This window comes from Euprymna scolopes, chromosome 13 (assembly GCF_053919585.1).
Source record: "Euprymna scolopes isolate OS-2025 chromosome 13, ASM5391958v1, whole genome shotgun sequence".
In the NCBI taxonomy this organism is placed as follows: Eukaryota; Metazoa; Mollusca; class Cephalopoda; order Sepiida; family Sepiolidae; genus Euprymna; species Euprymna scolopes.
Genome location: NC_136494.1, coordinates 49,301,311 through 49,324,257, shown reverse-complemented (window position 1 = coordinate 49,324,257; position 22,947 = coordinate 49,301,311). Strand labels below are relative to the sequence as shown.

The 22,947-nt window shown below is 34.6% G+C and overlaps 1 protein-coding gene across 9 annotated transcripts in view; it reads left to right on the top strand.

Moving 5' to 3' along the window:
* LOC145292010 (tyrosine-protein phosphatase non-receptor type 4-like) overlaps nucleotides 1–22,947 on the top strand; it is a 973,203-nt gene that overhangs the window by 61,287 nt on the left and 888,969 nt on the right. For 3 of the 9 annotated variants that reach the window (XR_013869534.1, XM_080138000.1, XM_080137999.1), the window contains exon 1: nucleotides 5,868–6,272. The exons of 4 other annotated variants lie outside the window; for them this stretch is intronic. Coding sequence is in view for 4 of the 5 variants with exons in the window: in XM_080138000.1 (XP_079994126.1) it covers nucleotides 6,212–6,272 (61 nt within the window). In the remaining variant the exon portion in view is untranslated. Of the gene's footprint in view, nucleotides 1–5,867; nucleotides 6,273–22,947 lie in introns of those variants that run through there. 2 more of the 9 variants (XM_080138001.1, XM_080138002.1) reach the window with 2 other exon arrangements.

The following is a 22,947-nucleotide window of genomic DNA, read 5'->3' as shown; positions in this document are numbered from 1 at the left end:
ATGTTACTCAATTATGTTTTTTTATGAGATATGAAAACAATTGTGTATGCAATTAAAACTAGTTCAGTAGACAATTTAAAAATTAAAATAACAAATGTCAGGCATTATTGCCAATCAGTTGACAAATATATTTGTATTATCCTTTTATTGCTCATGATGGAGGATAGGTGAAAACAAGATGTCAATAAAACCATAAAAATATAGATATTTGTTTTCATTCTAATACTTTTTACAGATTATTTGTATTTACAATACAAATAAAGTCATAAATTTTTTAAAATGCTCATGGACTTTTTGCACTATATATAATAATGAAAATGGATTCTCCCATTCTGTTTTGACAGATAAGGTTTAGGCAACTAAGTTGTCCCAAATCCACACAGATAATCTGTTTATAGTGATTATGGTTTGTGTAGGACCATCTACACTTTTTGGAACCACTGTAACCTTAGTTGGTGTAAATGATTACCACAAGACAAAGCAGGCAGTAGTAGGTTTTTACATCAAAGTTTCCTTCATGTTAATAAAGACTGAGGGGACATCTCTCTTAGTCATTTTAATGCACCCCAAATATTAACCTAGAAATTTCTACATTCTGGCATAGTACATACAGCACCTAGTATTCCCAAATGGTTACTCATCTGGTACTTGCCAGGCTCAACATTGCTTAACTTTGGTGATTTAACCGGTATGTCAACATGATTATGCTGTGTGTGTGTGTATAATTAATGATTAAATGGTAAAAAAATTGAAAAAAGTGTGCAATATTACTGTAGTAATGGAAAACATATGCAACTAAGCAGATTTAAAATTGTAATGATATACATATATATATTAGTGGCCTGGTAATGCCACAGGGGAGACAACCAAAACAGTAAAACTATAAATGTAGGCCGATTTTATTGGTTTGAAAATATAGGTTTTTTTACTAATTGTCATAAAATTTTGACCATAGAATAGCATCTTCAAAAAGGTATTGAATTTTTGAGTCGTTAATTAATCAAGCACTAGTCCCATAACTTGTAAATACTGAGTTTCTTTCTGATCAACAGTATAGATTTAAGCAAGACTGTTTTACTGTGGATATTTTAACTGCCATCTCTAAATGCATATACCATGTACTGGATAAGGTAGGGAAAACTAGGATTGCAGTCCTTGATATATTTAAAGCCTTTGACAAGGTCTGGCATGAAAGATTTCTCATGAAAATGATATTGTATTTCTGTAAAATACTTAACATAATTAGGTCTTTCTTAGAGGAGAGAAAAATCCAGGTTTTCCTCAATGGCCATATATCTAAACAATGTGATAGTAATATAGGTGTGCCTCAGGGGTCGATCTTTAATCCTTTATTACACTTGATATTCATAAATAGTCTCCCTTATAAAATTGTGTCAGAGATGAGTATATTTGCTGATGACATCATGCTCTATAATAACACAAGGGAAAAACAAATGTACACATATCCAAGACAATAATAGAAACCCTAAAAAATGACTTGACCACTCATTTACGAATATTTAGTCATAAGTGAATGGTAGCATTCACTAATGCTACTAAGATTAAGCTTCTTTCTCTTAAAACTGCAAAAAACCTTCTCAACAACCGATTGCCATGACAAATAACACCTTAGCCGAGAGCCCTTTCTTCGATCTCCTCAGGTTAACATTCACAGGCAACATGAATTAGACCAAATACATTAAGGACGTTGCCAAGACTGCTGTAGAGAAGGTGGGCTCCCTCTACTGTGCTAGAAGGTTACTCACACCAGGAAGCATCCTATATTTTTGCAAAGCCACAATTTGCTCATGCATGGAGTATTGTTGCAACATCTGGATTGGTGCATTTACCACCAGTCTCTCACTCTTAGACACTAACCCAACAAGCAGCAAAATCCTATTCTTTCACTATTGAGGTCCCTATATGCTTTCTACATTGTTTCTTTCTTCAGACTGTTAGGCTTTGAATTTTTTTCTGTTTCCTGCTGACTGTACTAACCTACAGAAGTTTAAATGTAATGTGAACAGATATATTCTGCTCAAATCCCTACAGTCTTCTGTTAGACATGATCCCAAATAGCAACCCCTTATGTTTCAAGTGGCAATATGCCTTGTTTGGGATGAAAAAGAGTAAAGTGTGTAAAACTATTCTACACTGAAACTTTTATTGTACAAAAGAATAAATGTTAACGTTGGAATATGAGTGATACATTCTTTATTGATTATTATGTATAGTAGTGGTTGGCCGGAAGATGAGCTTCAACTCTTTAGTCAATGTTCTTTATTGGACCAATGATTACAGCACCTGGAAATACATAAAATAGAAGAACGACATCATGTATGCCCCCCCCCCCCCCCGTCTTTAAAACATAAAGATGAGTATAAGTGTTGTAAGATTTCCAGCTAATCAGTTAAGCTCAATGCGAATGATCCATCTGGGCATAAGAACTTAATAAAATGTCTTGATACATAAAGTAGATTTAACGATTTAAAGAAGTCTGTTTTCAGATTACTCTCAGTCGGGCAGGTGGGCAGGAGAGGCAGGTTGACAGACGTAGAGGCAACGCGTCCACTGGCTCCTGTGTGGTGTCTGGGTCAGGCAGAGACATCGGGCGCTCCTGTAGGCCGGGGGTGTTGTGTAGCATCAGCCCCCGAAGGGCCATAAGATCTTCCGTTTTTGATCGACCGCTGGTTTCTCCGTAGTTGCGGGGGCTGGCTGAACAAATGCTGGTCAGGGTTGGGAGGCATGACAGTGGTATCTGCTGGGTGTTCCTTTTGCTCGGGAGGCTTGGAAAGTGTGTTAGTGAGTGGTGTTGGTTGGTTTGGCTGTGGCTGTTCGGCTGCACTGCTGGGGTTGTGGAACGCAGGCGTTGGTTGGGTAGCCTCAGGAGTGGGAAGCGTTCAATCACTGGTATGTATTTTCGCAGGAATTTCCGGTTTCGCAGTGTAACGCGTCCAGAGCCGTCAATGCGAACAACGTATTGGTCGAATTGTCGGACCTCCACGACAACGCCAGTTCTGTCCCATTTCTTGGGGTTAGGTCCCGTTTGGTTCTGGATCCTCACACAGTCACCAACGACTAGCGGTGGCAAGGGACAAGTGTGTTCTGTGAGCCGCTCGGAGATACGCATGTGGCGGTTGCGGAGGGCTTCCTTTCTTGATGCCAGAGTTTCACGCCAGGTGCTGTGTAGTTGGTACTTTCCGGGGTGTATGGGTATGAAATCCCGGATTGACCTTCCAAATACACACAATGTCGGAGAGAGCAAGGTATCACGATCTGGAGTGTTGCGGTATTGGAGCATGGCTCGCTGGAATGCGTCTGTGTTGAGGGAACCGTCAATGTCTGTGCTGTCCGTGAGAAGCCATTTGACACTCTTCACTCCTATTTCTGTGTGGTAGTTGCTGTGAGGGAATGCGATAGATAAAATCCGCTGGCGAAATCACGTGTGTCGTGAGCAGTGTACTCGGGTCCTTTGTCTGATGTTATTTCATCACTGATACCATATGTTAAAAGATGCGACGTAGTGCTGAAATGAGTCCCTTGGAACCATTGACCGCCTGTTCAACTATCGGCCAGTTGCTGTACCTGTCAACGACGACGTCCATTTTAATTAAAGGTGCTGTAATCATAGATAAGCTTCAACTTTTTAGTCAATGTTCTTTATTGGACCAATGATTACAGCACCTGGAAATACATAAAATAGAAGAACAATATTGTGTAGCCGGCGTGCCCCAGTCTTAAATATGCTATTCTTATTTATGCAGGTTTCATATTAATTTTATAGAGACAATACTCTATTGACTCAATACATAGTGATTTAAAAAAAAAAAAAAATGACTTGGGTGCCATCAGTTAAAATCGAAAACAAAACATAACTCTCCAGCATTATTTGTTACCATCTGAGCTAATTCATATAAAAACTTAAAAAATAACGTTATTGAATTTGCGCATGCATAATAATACATAATACATTTCGTCGACTTATACCTGCCAAGTTCCATTTTTGTTTTTCAATTTTGACTCCTTAGCAACTACTTTTACCGGCTAAAAACTGAATGGAATTGTTCTACAGGTTCAAATCCCCTTTATATCAAGTTTCAATTCTGTGACCAAAAGTTGACAGTTTGATAGACACAGACAAACAGACAACGTCACTTATATATAGATGGATTAACATGTAACACTTAAAACAATAGCATTAATTGAATACTTTTATATGTTTTAATAAAACATTATACATTGCTAAATCGAAGTTTATCATGAGAGCAATCAAACGATGTTAATTAATGTTAGAGTAATTCATAAACTTCCTCCATATTTACCTAACTTTATACTTAGCAAATTTATTTTACCTTCTCAATATTATGCTGGTTTTCAAATGTCAAATAGTCTTACTGTTTGTGAAACAGCACATTCTTATGTTATTCGATTCCCATAAGGGAAACGAATTTCTTAATACTAAGTTCCTATTTACTTGCCTCACCACGAGGGCAGAGTTAAACACAAAATCGGTTTTTAATGTGGGGAAAATCCAGCTCCCTAAAAAAGGCATGGATAAAAATAAAAATTATCTCAGTCATGAAGGAATTCTCCTCCACTGACCGAGGACATAAAAGGTGAAGTGTAGCATCAGAATAGATACTACAGTGTGGTCTTGGCCCGAAGATTTCTATCCATTAATAAAAAGCAACTTTTTTCATGTTATATAACTCATCTATTTTTGTTTTTTTTTACATTGGAGAATGTGCATTCCTCAAGAGTTTTTTTTAATTCGCACTGTGTCGTGGGGATTATTGTGACTGCATTGTGAAATTGCTTACATGAATTGTGTTAAGGCAATTATTTCTGGAGGGAAGAAGAAAAATATATAATGAGGTTTGGTAATTATCAGTTCTCGAGAAATTAGGATGTTATCAAATATGAATGGTATTATGTTTTGGAATTTTTTTAGATAAGGATAATTTGAATTATTTTGACTACTATTCTCGTTTTGTTTGTTTCATAACGATTTCTGCACATCTTTTCGAATTTCGGAATAGCTTAGTAAAATTACAGGTGACACTAAGAATCACATAAATTAACCCTTCCACCTGATCATGACTTACAGAAGAAGAAGAAGAATATGCCTCCGTTGAATAAACGTTTTAAATCGAAATTCTGTATAAGTTCCCAAGTTCCACATGAAGATTTTCAAGTTCAGCAAAAAAAAGAAACAAAAAAAAAAAGGTTCCCAAGTTTGAAAAGATGCACGGTGGGAGTTTATACCTGCCGAAGCGTTTCTAAATGAAAATAGTAGTTGTAAGTTCGAATAATCCAAGTGACTGTAAACAACCTCATATATACAATTTTATTTCTGTTTTTAAATATTTTCATTCAGTGCTATTAAAAAAAATATTTCTCTGATTTTGTTTGTATGTAAAAAACCATGTGCTTATTACAGTGACAGTTGCAGTTTCTCTATATTCTAGTTGTTTTCTCTCTTGACTCCTCTCTCCTCCATATTTACGGTACCCATTTCTGTTACTAACACCCCCTTTCACTCATCCAACCCATCTATCTTATTCTTAAATAGCTTCTTTTTTTTCTATTATTTTATTCCTTTTCTCTAGCAGCGAATATACACTATTTGCAAAGGGACCGAGTAATTTGTTTTTATGCAAACATTTTACTGTGTTTTGCTGCTGTAAACAAACATGAATAAACGAAGTATTGTTTAATGTTTTCTACAAGAATTTGATGTATAAAAACACCAGTAATGTCAACATCATTAATAGTGAGAACAACTGCTACTGTGAAGGCAACATAGCATCTCTTCAGATGTTCAATAGTAGCAATAGTAGCAGCCATTGTCGTCGTGTTAATATCAGTAGTTGTAAAACCATGAATCTATTGAGTAGCAGTATGAGGGGCTGCGACTACCACCACCACCACCACCGCTGTCATTGGTAAGTGAGTTAGTGGTAAATAGTTGAGGTGTGGCATCATTATGAGCCGAGTGTGTGCTTGTGTGACACAAATGAAATGAGCCAGGCAGAAGCGATGCGTTTTGGACATATTAAAGCATCAACTGGATTTCTAAAACTAGAAAAATACAGGGCGGGGTAAATATATGCGCTTTTAAAAAGAAATTAGTCCCTGTATGTCGATTCTTGGAGAGAAGAGAAATTCTTTGGTGGAACTCTTCTAACAACTAAATGAAATCCTGGAAAAGATGGAAGCAGCACGGCAAGAGGCAGTTGTCAAGGAAACTATGGATAAAACTGATGAAGAAGGTAAAGAATTTGCATATTCCAAATTATTGATCTGCAAGATGACGTATTGTGCACATGATCATTAGCTAACCTGAATCAAACGACGGGAATATCTACTTGTGTGTGTGGGAGGGGGGGTACCCCAGATATAGGGTGGATTCTATCTCTTATATGCTTATCATTTATTATTAGTCAGTTGGTCAAACCTTGTTGCTTGATCGCAATGTCCAGACATGTTATGATGATTATGTCTGTAATTGTCATGAAAATAGTAAAATCTCATTTTTTTATTCTTTCTCCCCGAAATAGGGTCATTACCATAACCCATACTTCAATATTTTCTTTCATTTATAAAAATAAATAAATCAAGAAATGAAAACGAATGCAATTCTAATATGCTTGTTTAAATGATTTTAAAGCTTGCTTTTTTTACGTTGCGGAATAGTAAATGTTGGTCTTTTAATTAATAAAACAAATTATAAATGAAACTTCTTTTTATTTCACTAAATGATTTCTTTGGGTTACGTTGTATTTCAGATTAATATATTGTGCCAAAAATTGTTGTTTATCTTCTGTCTTATAGAACATGAAGAAACATCATCGAATGACGTTCATTTAAAGAAATTCATATCTAGGTAGCAGTTTATTCAAATGAATCTGACAATAACATTAAACTGAGTTTTCCTAGAATGATTTTAAATATTACATACTTTTTGTATGATTTAATCTAAAGGATCTGTATTTACGGTAGATTTTCAAGACTTGCACACATCTACTTTTGGCGGTGGTAGTTGCAAGGTTATGCCTGTAATAAGAGAATTGATAAACTCTTCGTGTCATCGTATATCGTTTTTTATAGCCTTTTATTATTTTTTTTATTTAACCTGCTTTTTGCTTTCGTTACTAATTTTTACGCACTGTTTAAAAAATATTGATTGTTAAATATTTCTAACATGCAACTACAAAAATAAAAAGGAAATAGTTTTTGACTTTATCAAAGATAAGTACTAAGTAGACATTTTTTGTTTTTGATTATTTGTATGAAAATGATTTGGCATTTGTTTCTCTCATTCATTCAATAAACAACTGGAGATTTGTCGTCTAAGAAGATACTATTTTATACAGAAATAAATCAAGTTGATATTTCCTTTGATATGAATCATTGCTCTTATTTAATATAAGGTAGTTTGGTGCTAGCATCATTTGCTGCTACTGGCTTTCTCTTTTTACACAGACACTGTAGCAATATGAAACATCTTAAAATCAGTCGTTTTATCATAAAAGCTTTTTCTGAGTATAAATATTCCTTTCTTTCATCACTATCTCTCCTTTTCACTCTCTCTCTCTCTCTCTCATATATATATATATATATATATATAAACGATTTCGGAAGAAAGAAATCAAATTCATGGGATTTAATGTAGTTGGGCACTTTTTCTCCATATACATTATCTCATACTATATACACAGACACACACGCATAATGATATAATACACGAAGAAATATAAACATATATACAATTAAACATACAGTAGATATAGACCTTATAAGGACTTCATACTCTTTCAGACAAAGCTTTATAATCTACTATATATATATATATATATATATATATATATATATATATATATATATATAAACCAAATAAATGTGACCAGTTGGGTTACCTATGGAACTCGGCTAAATTGTTTGTTGCAGGAAAAAGTCAGCTTGCAAAGTAAACTAAATATTAAAAATAAAAACAACATCCAAAATTATCTGCTCTCTCTCTCTCTCTCTCTCTGTATGTATATATATATATATATATATATATATATATATATATATATATATATATATATATATATATAATCAAATTACAGCCTGTAGTGATATTCACTTTTATCTATAATTGACTATTCCAAATTATTTTATCCATCCTGTTAATAAAGAGACAGACAAAAAAAATGATATATCATGAAGTAAAAGCAGGCAGATGGTCAAATAAAATGAGAGAAAGGGAGTGATAGGCAGAAACTTAGTAAGAAATGAGATAAATGCAATTTACAGGTAATTAGAGCAAATAAAATTTTGTTTTTCAAACCTAATTCAATCCCTCTAAAATCTTAACATGTATTTTGTGCAATTAAAATACACAAGAATAAAGCCTTAGTGAAACAAACATTGATTGACTCAGCTTTAGTATAATATATATCAGCTGAATGCTCTGAAAATTATTCTAAAGAATATATAATATCAACACATTTCAAATTCAGAAGTGTTTGATGCATTTTTCTAATTGGCAATTAACCATTTCACTCTCTAAGTTATTAAGAACATTTTCCATTATTGTCAAAAGAACAAAACTAATTATATGAAGAATTATATCTTTTAAAAGTATTAAAAATTTTAGATTGTGTTCGATTCTTTTTCTCTTTCCTCTTTTAGAACTGCCATGTTGTGACACTGTGAAGTTGCAACGCATCAAAATAAGGTGCATTTTACTTAATTTTATGAATTTTTATTTTTGTTACCTTCTTACTCTTTTTGAGAATTTAAGGTAGGCAAATGAAATAATTAACATTTACATTCTTTTTCAAGATTGTTCTGTTTTTTTTTTTTTTTTTAAGTATAAAAATTAATAAAAAATTTTGTTTATAAAATGCGATGTTAATTTTATTAAACAATACTTGTTAATGTAGTCTGGTTTATCTCTGGTAAATTTCTGCTGATTCATAAAGAACTAGTTAGATAATGGTCTTGAATGCATCTCATTGCACATGCCCTTTGGTACCACTTTTCTTGAAGATTTGCTATACAAAAAGATTGACACTTTTTACCCAACTTTATTGACAGATTTTATAAGTATATTTTTACCAAGAGAAATCATTCCGTATTCTACATATTTTTCAGTATTTGTCTTTTGTGTTAAGTTGTGAGTTTATTTTGCATCTTTAGAAGTGGCTTTTTTTTTAATGTCTTTATAACATTTTAAATTTCAATTGAATTAATGTCTCAGTTTTTATGAGATTCCTCTCAAAGAAGTATGTGCATCTTTCATATCTTTTTTATCTGTACAAAACTTTCTATGCTATATTTATGGCTTTGCTTTCTATACTGGCTGTAAAAAATACTTCGATTTATTTAGTTAGCCATAAGATAACCTGAAATTAAATATATAAATTAAGTCAATATCTATAAAGCTCGTTTTTATCCCCCCCCTCAAATAACTACCCTTAAATTGCATACAGAATACACAATTTGTACATTTTTGTTTCTAAATTCTACTACAATATCAACATTTATCTGCATATAAAACCAAGAACAGTGTCAAATCAGTTAAAATGTAGCTTTTAATTTAGCAATGTTATAAAAAAAACATCCTACATATGTATATTATTCACCTACAACCCATAAACAATTTTGTGTTTTTATTTTATAATGAAATTATTGTTTTCAGAACTGTTTTTTAAAATTTTCTCCCACATTTCGAATAAGGCAATCTTTTGTTATAAATTTTTTGTGCAGTGCATGATGGCAGCATATTCCCAACTCTGCTGAGTTTTACGTTTATTAGTCATCAAAGCACATTTGAGAAGGAAATATGATTTGAAAACTCTGAAGCGTTTTACTAATACAAGTTACACAATCTGCTAAAAATGCTGATGATCTGTTTCAATAGGTTTTTAAAGAATAAAAATTTTTAAATTGCAGGGGGGGGGGGCATTATAAAATGAAGCATCTGATTAACTATTTCTAAGTATGTCTGGATAATATTAAAATGAATTTAAAGTATAAATGTAATTTTGAACTTTTGGTAAAAGATTCATTCCTCATCTACTGTAGTAATACTATTGATATGCACATTAAAATGTTAAAATGTATAACTCAGCAAAATAGTTTTTGAGGAGTTCAGTTGACAAATAACTTTGTATTAGGTTGAGAAGAAAGTTCTTGCAGAATTTTTAATTTTGATTTCAAATGATGTATTTTCAAATAAGTTTTTGTTATACCTTTACTTTATATATCGTTTAAAAGAGCTTTTTCGCTCTGTCTAATCGTTTAAATTGCAAACGTTTTAAAACAATTATCTTTTCACAATGTTGAATACAAGATGGGAAAAAGCAAATTCGCACAATTTTCTTATTTCAAGTCCAAACTAGGCCGAAAAGCTACTAAAACCGGTTATAAACGTTGATATCAACAAAACGTTTGGCCCAGGAACCAGTACTGAATGCACAGCACAATGGTGGTTTAAGAAATTTTGTAGCGGTGACAAGATGATGAGTATAGTGGTTGGCCATCGTTAATAACGATCAATTAAGAACTTTAGTGAAAGCTAATCCATTTGAGAACTTGCTTCTGAATTAGACATAATGTATACGACAATTTCCAACCACTTGAGAAAGATTGGAAAGACGAAAAAACTTGATAAATGGGTGTCTCACGAATCAAGCGACAACCAAAAGAAACGCCATTAAGTGTCATCTTCCCTTCTTTTATGCAACAAAAACGATCCGTTTCTAAATCAGATTATGACTTTTAATGAAAAGTGGGTTCTTTACAACAACCAGTTACAGTCAGTTCAGTGGTTAGACACCAAGAAGCTCCACGACATTTCCGGAAGCCAGAGTTACACCAAAAGACGATCATGCTGACTGTTTAGTGGTCTGTGACCAGTCTCATCCATTAGTTTTTTTTTAATGCAAGCGAAACCGTTGTGGTGGATAATTACTGTCAACAAATATATGAAATACATCAGAAACTTCGACAATAATATCTAACATTAGTCAACAGAAAAAGCCTAATTCTCCTCCACGACCACACGTTGCTAAACTGACCTTGCAGGTTGCACGAATTGGGCTACAAAACTCTGATTCATCCGCCACACTTTCCAGACCCCTCATTTACCGACTACCACTTTTTTAAGACTTTTGACAACTTTTGCATGAGAAATGCTTCAAAAACCTAAGTGATATCAAAAACACCTTCAGCGACTTCAACACAAGATTTTTATGTTCTTTTTTTTTTTTTTTTACGTAGGCATCACCACATTATCAAGGCCAAGAGGCCACTCAAGGATAAGGGTTAAAGAGTGTTAATGTTAATGGCAAAAGTACATTTGTTTTGCGTTGGTAAAAGTGTGTTGACTCTAATGGTGCTTATTTCAATCAATAAATTTTTGTTCGAGCTGAGATGTGTTCATCTGAATTTAAAACCACACCTTTCCCCATTGTACCACGTGCTTAAAATCAGAGGAGAGAGAATCAGAGAGAACTTGGTCGTTTACTGTCTTAGATGTGCTACCGTAAATGGTAGTGTCATCAGCATAAATGTCTACAAATGACGTGATTTGGAAGATCATTAATGTAGATCAGGAATAGAGTTGGGCCCAGGATGGACTCATGAGGGACTCCAGCATTAATAGTGAGAGCTTTTGATTTTTGCCCCTCAACTACTCTTATGAACCTATGAGAAAGAAATGATTTAATAATTGAGAAGACATTTCCAGCTATACCATAGCTAGAGATCTTGTGAAGTAAACCTTTATGCCATACCCTATCAAAGGCCTTAGATATGTCAAGAGCAATTGCCCTAGAAAGGTAGCCTACGTCGAGCTATTCGCTAATCCTACGAGATATAACTGTAAAGCACATCTACTGTAGATCTAGCAGAACGGAAACCATATCGTGTGTCACTAAGAAGGTTATTTTTGCTGAGATGGTTGATTACTTCTCTATTTAACACAGATTCCAGCAACTTACTCATGACGCACAGGAGACTTATTGGCCTGTACTGAGAGGGAGATGAGCGATCACCTGAATTCTTAAATACAGGGCATACTGATGATATTTTCCAGGGTGATGGGAAGCAATTCTCCTTAAGACAACGTTTAAACAGTTTTGTAAGTATAGGCGCTAGTTCTGGTTGAAGTTTTTTGAATACTATAATTGGAATACTGTCAGAGCCAGTTGCTTTACTGGAATCAAGGTTTTTGGTTAGCTTGGCAACATCACGAACAGATATTTGTATATCACATAACGTGTTTTCTGATACAGGAGGAAATATTGGGGGTTGGTGGCCTTGGTTGCAAGGGGTAAAATTAGCTGCAAAATTCTTGGCAAAGAGTTTGGCTTTGTCTGATGCTGACGAGATTACCTCAGGTCCATTGATGATAGTTGGGATAGAGCACACACTTCTGTTCAGGATTGTGTTTGCTATTTTCCAAAACTGGTGGGAACCAAGACCGGACCAAGCATATAGCTCTCTTGCGTTGGTCTGAAGCTTCAAAGCAGGGTGCTGTCTGAGGCTGCGACGCTTATGACACTGGAAGAAAAATTCAACAGGCTTGTCAGCCTAGACACCACGGACAAGTCTATCCTCCATCTCTACAGTAGTGTATACCCTACTACAATGAGCATACAGAGTCGGCAGCACATTGTCACAATTACAGCTTGACCCGACATTTAAAAAGGGTCTGCCGAAAACCAAAGCAGGGGTCCAGCAACAGATCTATATCGGGAGTGGTCGGAACAGAATCTAGAACTCTCACTACCCAAGATTGTTCAACTTCAAATAACGGTCCTTAATGTACAAATTTCAAAGAAAGCATCTTCCTGGCAAACTCAATGCGGCATCAGACTGTACATAGAGATGCCCAGTAACGTTAAGCCAGGAGGAAGCAAACAAAAAGGACATCGCACAAACCATGGATAGCGCCATAAGAGTATCATTTAACTCCATCTATGAGCAGGACCCCAAATTAAGGGCAATAACATGGGACAGGATTGTGGCTACAGCTGCTACTGACAATGAATGCTGTACCCTCACCAAGTTCATACAAAATGGTTTCCCTAAATCTTGGCATGAACTGCCAGAGACAATTTGCCGGTTTTGGCATATGAAAGAGGAGTTATATTGCTTGGAAGTGGTGACGATAATGGAAAATAAAATCCTCATACTCAGAAAACTATGTGTGGAGGTTCTAGAATCGCTCCATTCGGCGCATCAGGCATCAATGGAATGTTGGCAAACTGTTTTGGCCAGGACTGGACACGAGCATTCATCAGACCCGGGCCCAGTGCAAAGTATGCAACGTAATGGCTCCGTCACAACCTAGGGAACCTCTAATGCCACGCTCGAACCCCGAATTCCATTTCAGAAAACGGTGACGGACTTTTTCGATTTACGAGGGAAGAGCTACCTCATATATGCAGATAGATATACCGGATTGGTAGAAGTCATTTTCATGTCGTCCGGGAATGCCAAGTCTACATGTGCTGCCCTATGAAATTGGTTCTGCACATATGGCATCCCGGGAGAACTGTCAACCGATGGCAGACCACCGTTTGACTCCAGTGAATATAACCGGTTCCTAGATAATTGGGGCATAAGAAAACGAACATCATCGGCATATTACCCTCAAGGTAACGGAAGAGCAGAATTGGCCATTAAAACGGCTAAAAGGATACTTATTGATAGCACGGACAGTTGTGGTCGCCTATGCTATGATTCGGAAGCTAGGTCCTTACTGACTCATCGCAACACCCCGGTACAAGACCTACATATGTCTCCAACGATGATGCTCTATGGTCGCATAATAACGAACCATCTCTCAGTGCTCCAGGACTGATATCGAATCCATAAACACATATTCCATAGAAATCAGTCATTATAGGGAAACAGCGATGGCAAAGAGACACTTACGGGGTGAAAGGGAATACAGTCTAAAAAGTCATCCACTTCAGGAACTGAAAATCAAGGAAACAGTGCAGGTTCAAAACCAAGATGGTCCACACCCGCGCCGATGGGCAAAGACAGGAAGAGTGGTGGAAATGCTGGGTAAACGGCAGTATAATGTATGCATTGATGGGAGTAACCGGGTAACCCGTTGCAATTGCAGATTCCTCCGAAGAATAAACCTTGTAGTAGATACCCCTTGTCATTTGATACCTGAGGAGCCACTAGGAATGTTGGATACCAGAGACAACCTAACAGGGCCCAAAATACCGAGACAATGGTCCCCCACGTGTACAGATCAACACCAGCCCGAAACATCCGACACTCTATCAGAACAGATGGAGGTGGATGACACAGCATCCCCTGGGATGATGGAGGTTGAGGAAGACCAACCGTCATAGCAGAATGGTGATGCGACCACCCAGGAATCTATCCCCACAGACATGGGGCATGTCATATGACTATTCCAGAGCCTCAAATCATTGGACCACAACACGAGTATCTTGTGACCCTGGAAGGGGGAGGGCGTGTAGAGGTGGAAGCAAACCCAAGACACCCAGTTACAAGACTGGAGTGGTCTTGGCGGCACACTCCCATAGAAGTAGACTCGCCTGCTTGCATGAGAAGCGAGAGCAGGCTACTTAAACAAGACATTCACGGTAACTGGTGTGCTTTCAAATATATGTTGTCTTGCCGACACTTTACAAATACAAGAATATTTTTTTTTGAGAGTGGTTAATGTTAAAACTAAATTATTTTTGTTAATTAAAATACTTCTTATTTGATAATCCAATAAGTGTTTCCTTTTTTGGGTTTTGTAATAACACAAGAAGTGTTAAAACTAAAGTATTTTTTTTTTATAAATATATGGTTTCGTTTTGCTTGTTTTGATTCCATTACTGAGACATGTCAATTCATTAAATGCGGTTGGTTACACTTGAACATCAATATTTCAGCATTATTTAAAAAAAAAAATATGTGCGAGAATAAACATTTATTTGATTAAAAAAAGTAAAAACAGTTTCCATACTTTCTAATCTTCCTTAGCAAATGTCAGCAATATCCCACTAGCTAGTTTATTCTTTAAAAGTTTCCTTTACATTTTTTTGAAACGAATTATTATTATGCACTATACTTACATACAAAAATCAAATCGGCTAAAAATATTTACGATATGCATGTCCATACTAAAATGAAACCCTCATGTTTCCACCACTGTATCCACAAGCATTGACAACAGAAACACAAGAAACATACATTTAGCCCTTTTTTAAAATTTGTTTTTTGGGCGCTTGTATTCCACTAAAACAAACACGTGGCCGGGTACAGCGAATTTTTAATAACGGCCATTCTTATCTAAAAGAATGGATATTAATGGTAAAGTTAAGGAATTTCACTGACAAGAAATTATTTGAGTCCTTTCATCTGTTTTTCTTGGAAAAAAAATCGAGTGTGGTTGTTGTGCATTTGTTTTGTACTATAATTATTTATAGTTATAATTATTATATATATAATTATTGGGTACCATATTCTGCAGTTAAAATTAGAACACAGTTGGTTCTTCTTTAATATCAGTTGACATAGTTCAATTTCTTCTCACAAATTACAAGATTGACATTAACGCGTGATAAGTAAAATGAATTCAAATCTACATTCATTTATTTTCTTATTGCTAACTTGCGGGGCTACCCGACGTATCTCGGGACTGTATAAACAATGAGAAAATTGAAGTTGATTTTTAATATAATTGTTAGTCTTTGAAGAGAGGAATTTTTAATGTCGATGTATCATTTGCTATTTCGAACAAAAGAATATTTTATCTATCTAGGACGGCTATTGCACATGTATGAAATAATTACCTTCCAGGTAATTTACAGAATGTATATGAAATAATTTTACCTTTTTGGGACGGGTAATTTACAACACATATTTAAAATATGTTTACCTTCGGACGGTAATTTATATACATATATGAAACAATTTAACATAGTCTCGACAGGTGTTGTACAACATATATGAAATTATTTCTCTTCCCATCAAGGTTACCATAATTTTAAGAAAATTGAAATCATTTTTAGAAGATGGATCATTAGGATTTCCAATTTAATACAAATATACATTTTGTTGGTTATTGAGTTCGCAACTCTTGCTTCACCATAAATTTCAACATTACTGCGTTTCTTTCCTTCCTCACTGTTCATACTATTATTGTAAGAAAAATCATGTGATTTTTGGAAGATGTCTCAACAGAATTTTAAAATTAATGCATAAATACATTGACAAAGTTAAGTGATTAGACAACCCTTAATTCATTATCAAATTCCACATTACTCTGTTTCATTTTTTTCCCCACTACCGGCAAAAAAATCTTTTTGAGGAAAAAAGACATCATTTTCGGAAGATTACCCAGCAGGCTTTACAAACAAATGAACAAATATGTTGAGAAGCTTTGTGATTAGGCAACCCTTGCTTCACTACAAAATTCCACATTACTGTGTTCTGTCCCTCCTTATTACTGACACTATCATTTTAAGTGAAATGATATCATTTCTTGACCATAACTCAGCATGTTTTCCAAATAATTACATAAATGCATTGATGCGAATGATCAACTTTTACTGTAACACAATTTTCAATATAAATATAGTCCCCCCCCCTCCTTACTACCACAACCGCCAACAACACATTAACAAGAGAAACGATGTCATTTCCGGAATATGATTCCATAGTTATTCCAATATTTTTTAATATGACGTTGTGGGAGATTGCATAGTGAACCCAAAATGTGCATTACTCTCTCCAGCCCCACCCGAAAAGTGAAAGTTTGTTTACTCATCAAGAACTCCAGAGCACTTTAAAAAGCAACATAATCACATATCTTTCTACTCATCACTACAACTGCGACGTCATTCCCTGAAGTTAACATTAAAAATTCAGAAAAATATTGTTGATCACCTACAGAAACTAATAAATTGTCTGGGCTTATTATTTTATTACAAACACACCAATCAATTAACTCACATTTCATTATTTTTCAAATTTCTTGGATATGTTACTAATTTCGACAACCATTTCTCATAATTTTAACCCACATTATCGCCCCCCCCCTCCTCTTATGAAAAAATAATAACATTGATGTGTTTTTTTAGGCCGATTATTTTATTACAAACACACCAATCAATTAATTCACATTTCATCATTTTCCATAATTCTTGGATATGTTAGTAATTTCGACAATCATTTTTCATAATTTTGACCCACATGATCGCCCCCCCCCCCTTTACGAAAATAATAACTTTGATATATTATCCGGGTTGTTTATTTCATTACAAACACACCAATCGATTTATTCATATTTCACCATTTTTCATAATTCTTGAATATGTTGTTAATTTCGAAAATCATTTTTTATATTTGTAACCCTCGTTATCACCTACCCCCTCACTAAAATAATGACTTTGAAATATTATCTGGGCCGATTGTTTCATTACAAACAGACTATTCAATTAACTCACATTTCATCATTTTTCATAATTCATGGACATGTTACTAATTTCGACAATTAACCTTACAAAAATAATAACTTTGATGTATTGTCATTTAATTATTTCATTACAAACACACCAATCGATTAATTGAAATTTCACCATTTTTCATAATTCTTGGATAAGTTACTCATTTCGACCACCATTTTTCATAATTTTGACCGACATTATCGCCCCCCCCCCCACTCCTTACAAAAATAATAACTTGTATATATTGTCTCGGCTAAATATTTCATTACAAACAGACCAATTGATTAATTCACATTTCATCATTTTTATAATTATTGGATATGTTACTAATTTCGACAATAAGTTTTTATAATTTTAACCCACTTTTTTGCCCCACCCCCATTTTGAAAAAATACCTTTGATATATTGTCTGAGCCGATTATTTAATTACAAACACAACAATCAATTAACATAATTTTCATAATTCCTTGATATGTTACTAATTTCGACAATCATTTTTTATAATAATATTATCGCCTCCCCCACTTACAAAAAAACTTTGGTATATTGTCTGGGTTGTTTATTTCATTACAAACACATCAATCAATTTATTTACATTTCATCATTTTTTATGATTCTTGGATATGTTGTTTATTTCGACAACCATTTTTCATAATCTACGGCAACACATCAAAGGCTGTAAATGACAAAGTTCTCTCTGATTCTCTCTCCTCTGATGGTTCAGTGGGGGAAGACGTGGCTGGTTACCTTTAATGCATCTAAAACCAAACTCCTATCCTTACATCATCAACGCTCTGATCCCCATCTGGCATCAATTGGGATGGATGGCTCTCGTCTGGGAGAGGCCCCGTGTTTTGACAAGCTTCTGGGTTTGACCTTTACTCCTGATCTGAAATGGAACACGTACATCAAGTCTGTTGCCAAGGTCGCTGGAAAGATGGTGAGATCCTTCTACCGCTCCAGAAGATATCTCACTAGTGATGCAATTCTCTATCTATATAAAAGCCAAGTATGTCCAAAGATGGAATACTGCTGCCATAAAAAACAGCCTATCCTGCCTTGACAGAGTACAAAATAGACTTCGTGGCTTAGTGGGGGATGCCCTTTTCTCTACCCTGCAACCTCTCTCCCACAGAAGAGACGTTGTGAGCCTATCCTTGTTTTATCGTTATTTCCATGGCAAGTGCTCATCTGAACTCCAATCTCTGGTCCCCCCCTCGCCAATCTTTCACGAAAAATACCCGTCTAGCTGAATCCACTGTGAAAAATTTCTCCCACTCTTTATCTGTGCCTAAATCAAAACGTGGATTCCATGAGCAAAGCTTCTTTCTTAGAACTGCACGCCTGTGGAACTCTGTTCCGTCTGCCTGCTTCCTACCTGACTACAACTTGGATGTCTTCAAGTCCAACGTTAACAAATTCTTAATGAATCGCCCCCCCCCTTAAGTAAACACTTCATCAAATCTCCACACTAACGTAATGTACTTGCAATAACCCTTATCCCTGAGTGGCTTCCTGGCCTTGATGAGTGGTGACCACTGTGTAAAAAAAAAAAGAGAAATAATCGTAACCCACATTATCGCCACCCGGATTACGAAAATAATAATTTTAGATATTGTCTAGGCCAGTTAATTCCTTACAAATGCACCAATGAATCAACTCACATTTCATTATTTTTCATAATTCTTGGATATGTTACTAATCTCGACATTAATTTTTTATAATTGTAACCCACATTATGCCCGTTTTGCGAAAACAATAACTGATACATTGTCTGGGTTTATTTTTTCATTACAAACACACCAATCGATTAATGCACATTTCATTTTTTATAATTCTTGGATATGTTACTAATTTCGACAATTCTTTTTCATAATTTTAACCCACATTAAAGCCCCACCCCACCCCATTACGAAAATAATAACTTTGATATATTGTCTAGACCGATTATTTAATTATAAACCCACCAATTAATTAACATTTTATCATTTTTCATAATTCCTGGATATGCTACTAATTTCGACAATCATATTTCATGATTCTAACCCACATTATCGCCCCCTTTTCGTATGAACATAATAACTTTGATATATTGTCTTGGTTTATTATTTCATTACAATCCCACTAATCAATTAACTCATATTTCATCATTGTTCATAATTCTTAGATATGTTACTAATTTAGACAATCATTTTTCATAATTTTAACCCACATTATCGCCCCCCCTTATGAAAATAATAACTCTGTTATAACGTCTGTTAAAAATATACATAAAATAAAGTAATGTTTAAATCGTAAACTGTTTCAGCCATTTCCGGCACTGACTTCTTAACCCCCCACCCCCACCCCACTGTTAAAAATATACATTAAATAAATTAATGTCTAAAACTTAAAATGTTAGAGCCATTTCCGGGACTGACTATATTCCCCACCACAGTTAAAAATATAAATTAAATATAGTAATGTTTAACTCGTAAACGGTTTCGGCCATTTCCTGAACTGATTTCATATCCCCCACCCCACTGTTAAAAACATACATGAAATAATGTAATGTCTAAATCGTAGACTGTTTCAGCTTTTATACATTAGATAAAGTATTTTTGAAACCATAAACTGCTTCAGCCATTTCCAGGACTTGCTCCATATTCCCCTCCCCACCTCTTAAAATATATGCTGTGTCGGTTATTTTGTGTGTGTGTGTTTTTTTTTTTAATTTTTTTTTAATTTTTTTATTTTTTAAATTTTTTTTTAGAAGGAGGTAATGCCTGGTAGAAAACTATATTATGCTTACTTGGCCTTTTGGCTAAGATCAAAGTGTAGTATCTGTTCTGATGCAGCATTTCAGTGAAATCATCTGCTGGCCTCCTCTCCATAAACAGAAATAGTGGTGGTAATGCTTGGGAGAATGAACAGGCACTAATTCATCACACCCCAGCCTCACCTAAAAAAAAGATGGTTTCGTAATCCCTGGCGCCATCCAGAGTACTTTTTAAAGCAACATAATCATGATTGTACATCCCCATGACGTCACTTCCGAAAAATGACTCAGCAGCTTTTCGAAATACATGATTTCATTATAAATTGTTTGTATATTTTAAATATGGGTACTATACTGAAGAAGCCCCTTATTTAAAATTCATGCTACTCAAAAAATAAATATTTTAAAGTGCAGTTAGTGATTAGGCAACAATTGGATTGAGAAACAGATACTTAAAATATGAATAAATCGATTGGTGTGTTTGTAATGAAATAAACAACCCGGATAATATATCAAAGTTAATACTAAACAAAAATAGAGATAATACATCTCAGTTTCTTATTTAAGAAATTGTTAGGTAAAAGTACAGAATAGTTTAAATAATACCTTCCCCTCCCCATATTAGGAATGGCTTTCTAAATAATAACGTTATTATTTCAGCACTGCCCGTATTCCGTGTGTGTCATCCCTCCTTCTCTCCTCCCTCTTAAACATATGTATGAAATTAAGTAAATATGAGACCGTAAAAAAGATATATAGGTTTATTTTTATATTTACAAATTTCAAACCGTGAGTAAAATGTACGTATGATTTCGTGTTTTTTTTTTTTTTTTTTTTTAATACAAAAACATAAACAAATGAGTTAGTGTCATCAGTTAGAATTGAAATTAAAAAGAACCGAACGTTCCAGTCTGAGAAAAAAACAAATGTACGCGCATGCGCACAAAAAAACAAAATGTCAGCTAATATTTAATGACCATTTCATATGTAAATTTGCCGGTGTCTCTATGCGATATACATGCATGTTAGCAAAGATATTATTCACTATAAACCACCCTTGGTGCATGAATATTATTTCCTGAGAATTTCAGCTCAATGTGCCCAGTACTTTAATAGTTTACCTGTTAGATATTTATACACACACACATGTCTACTGTTTTATTTATATAGATTTGGAGTTCTTACCGCTGCCTTCTTGTTTTATGACTTGTGTTCTGATTTGTGCAGATTATCACAGTTAATTAAACACGTCTCTTGTGCACATCATGGCAAAGAAATGGAGCTTTTATTGGCCACTCTCATATAAAATAAATCTACCATTGGAATGTTGATTGATTTGATAAAAAAAATTGCAGAAACCAATTACACTTCATGGAAATTTGCCGATATTTATCAATTGTGATTGTTAGGAAGTGACATGTTCTAGATGCTCGTTCAATATAGTTACTTTTCAAAATGCTGAGAATAGAACAAATGGCAGAATCCAAGAAATTGGAGAAACATTTTGCCGTTTTTTTTTTTGTTTTTTTTATCGTCTAGAAATGCATTTTTCAACGATCTAGAGAAGTTTGGCACCACAGCACCAATATCTTTGTGCTGCTTTTGAAGTTTAACACACAAGTTTTTTTTTTGTTTTATTTGAAAACATTCTGGTCTTAAATTTTAGATTAGAGCCTAGTAGGTAGTTTAATTAGTCACACCGGATAAATGGATGAGTGTTTAGAAATAGTCTTGTAAGTTTTTCTTGTTCAATCTTGCTATTTTTAACCCCTTAAGCTGTTAAAAAAATCGAGAAAAATGGGGAGTGGCAATCAAGTGATCAGTAAAGATGAATGATCAATTTAAGACGCTTCTTAAAATATATTGATGATGAGTAGTGGTGGTTGAAGCATTTAAACAGTTTTTGAAATTTTTTATTATAATTCAATGTTTCTTACGCTCTGCATTCTTTATCCAGATTGATCTTTGATGTAGTTGTAAGGTAGTGAAAAAACCACAGAACTCACTAATATAACATTCCATCAATAATTCTTAATGAAGAATACAGGGTGTTTGAAAAAATAGAAAATTAAAAAAAAAAAAAACTAGCTTGATGCATTAACCACCACCCACTCATGATCAAAATATTTTAAGAAGCGTTTCTAATGCCCAAAATTATGGTTTGGAAAATTTGAGATGAAGATTGATTATTTATTTTGAGACTACTATTCCTATCTGGAGTTTTATTTTTATAGTTTTTTAAAATTAATGTCACCTCCGACCTTCTTCAGGTGTATCTTGCCGAATTTTGAAATCTGCACTGAATTTCGAACGGAACCCTTTATTTAATCCTCAGTACAGGCAAGATTCCAAATTCAATTACAAATTACTTGGGACTTCTATTCAGTCATGGCTAACAGAACGAATGCATGCCACCCCATGGATTAAATAAAGGATTCCGTTCAAAATTCATGCAGATTCCTGAGTTTGACAGACAATTGTGTGTTTTTAATGTTTTGTACGATTTGCCACTCTGACAGGGTTGGTGGTAGTTATGGAAGAGTTTTATTCTGAAGTGAGTGTCATTCAGATCAAGGGTTAAAGGAGATTTTTTTTTCGGTGTGGGACTTGCTACCCAGATTTAAGGTTAATGGCATAACAGGTTCAAGGGAGGCACTTTTAGGAGGTGGGCTTCTCACTCAAATGTCGATTTAGTAGTAGCAT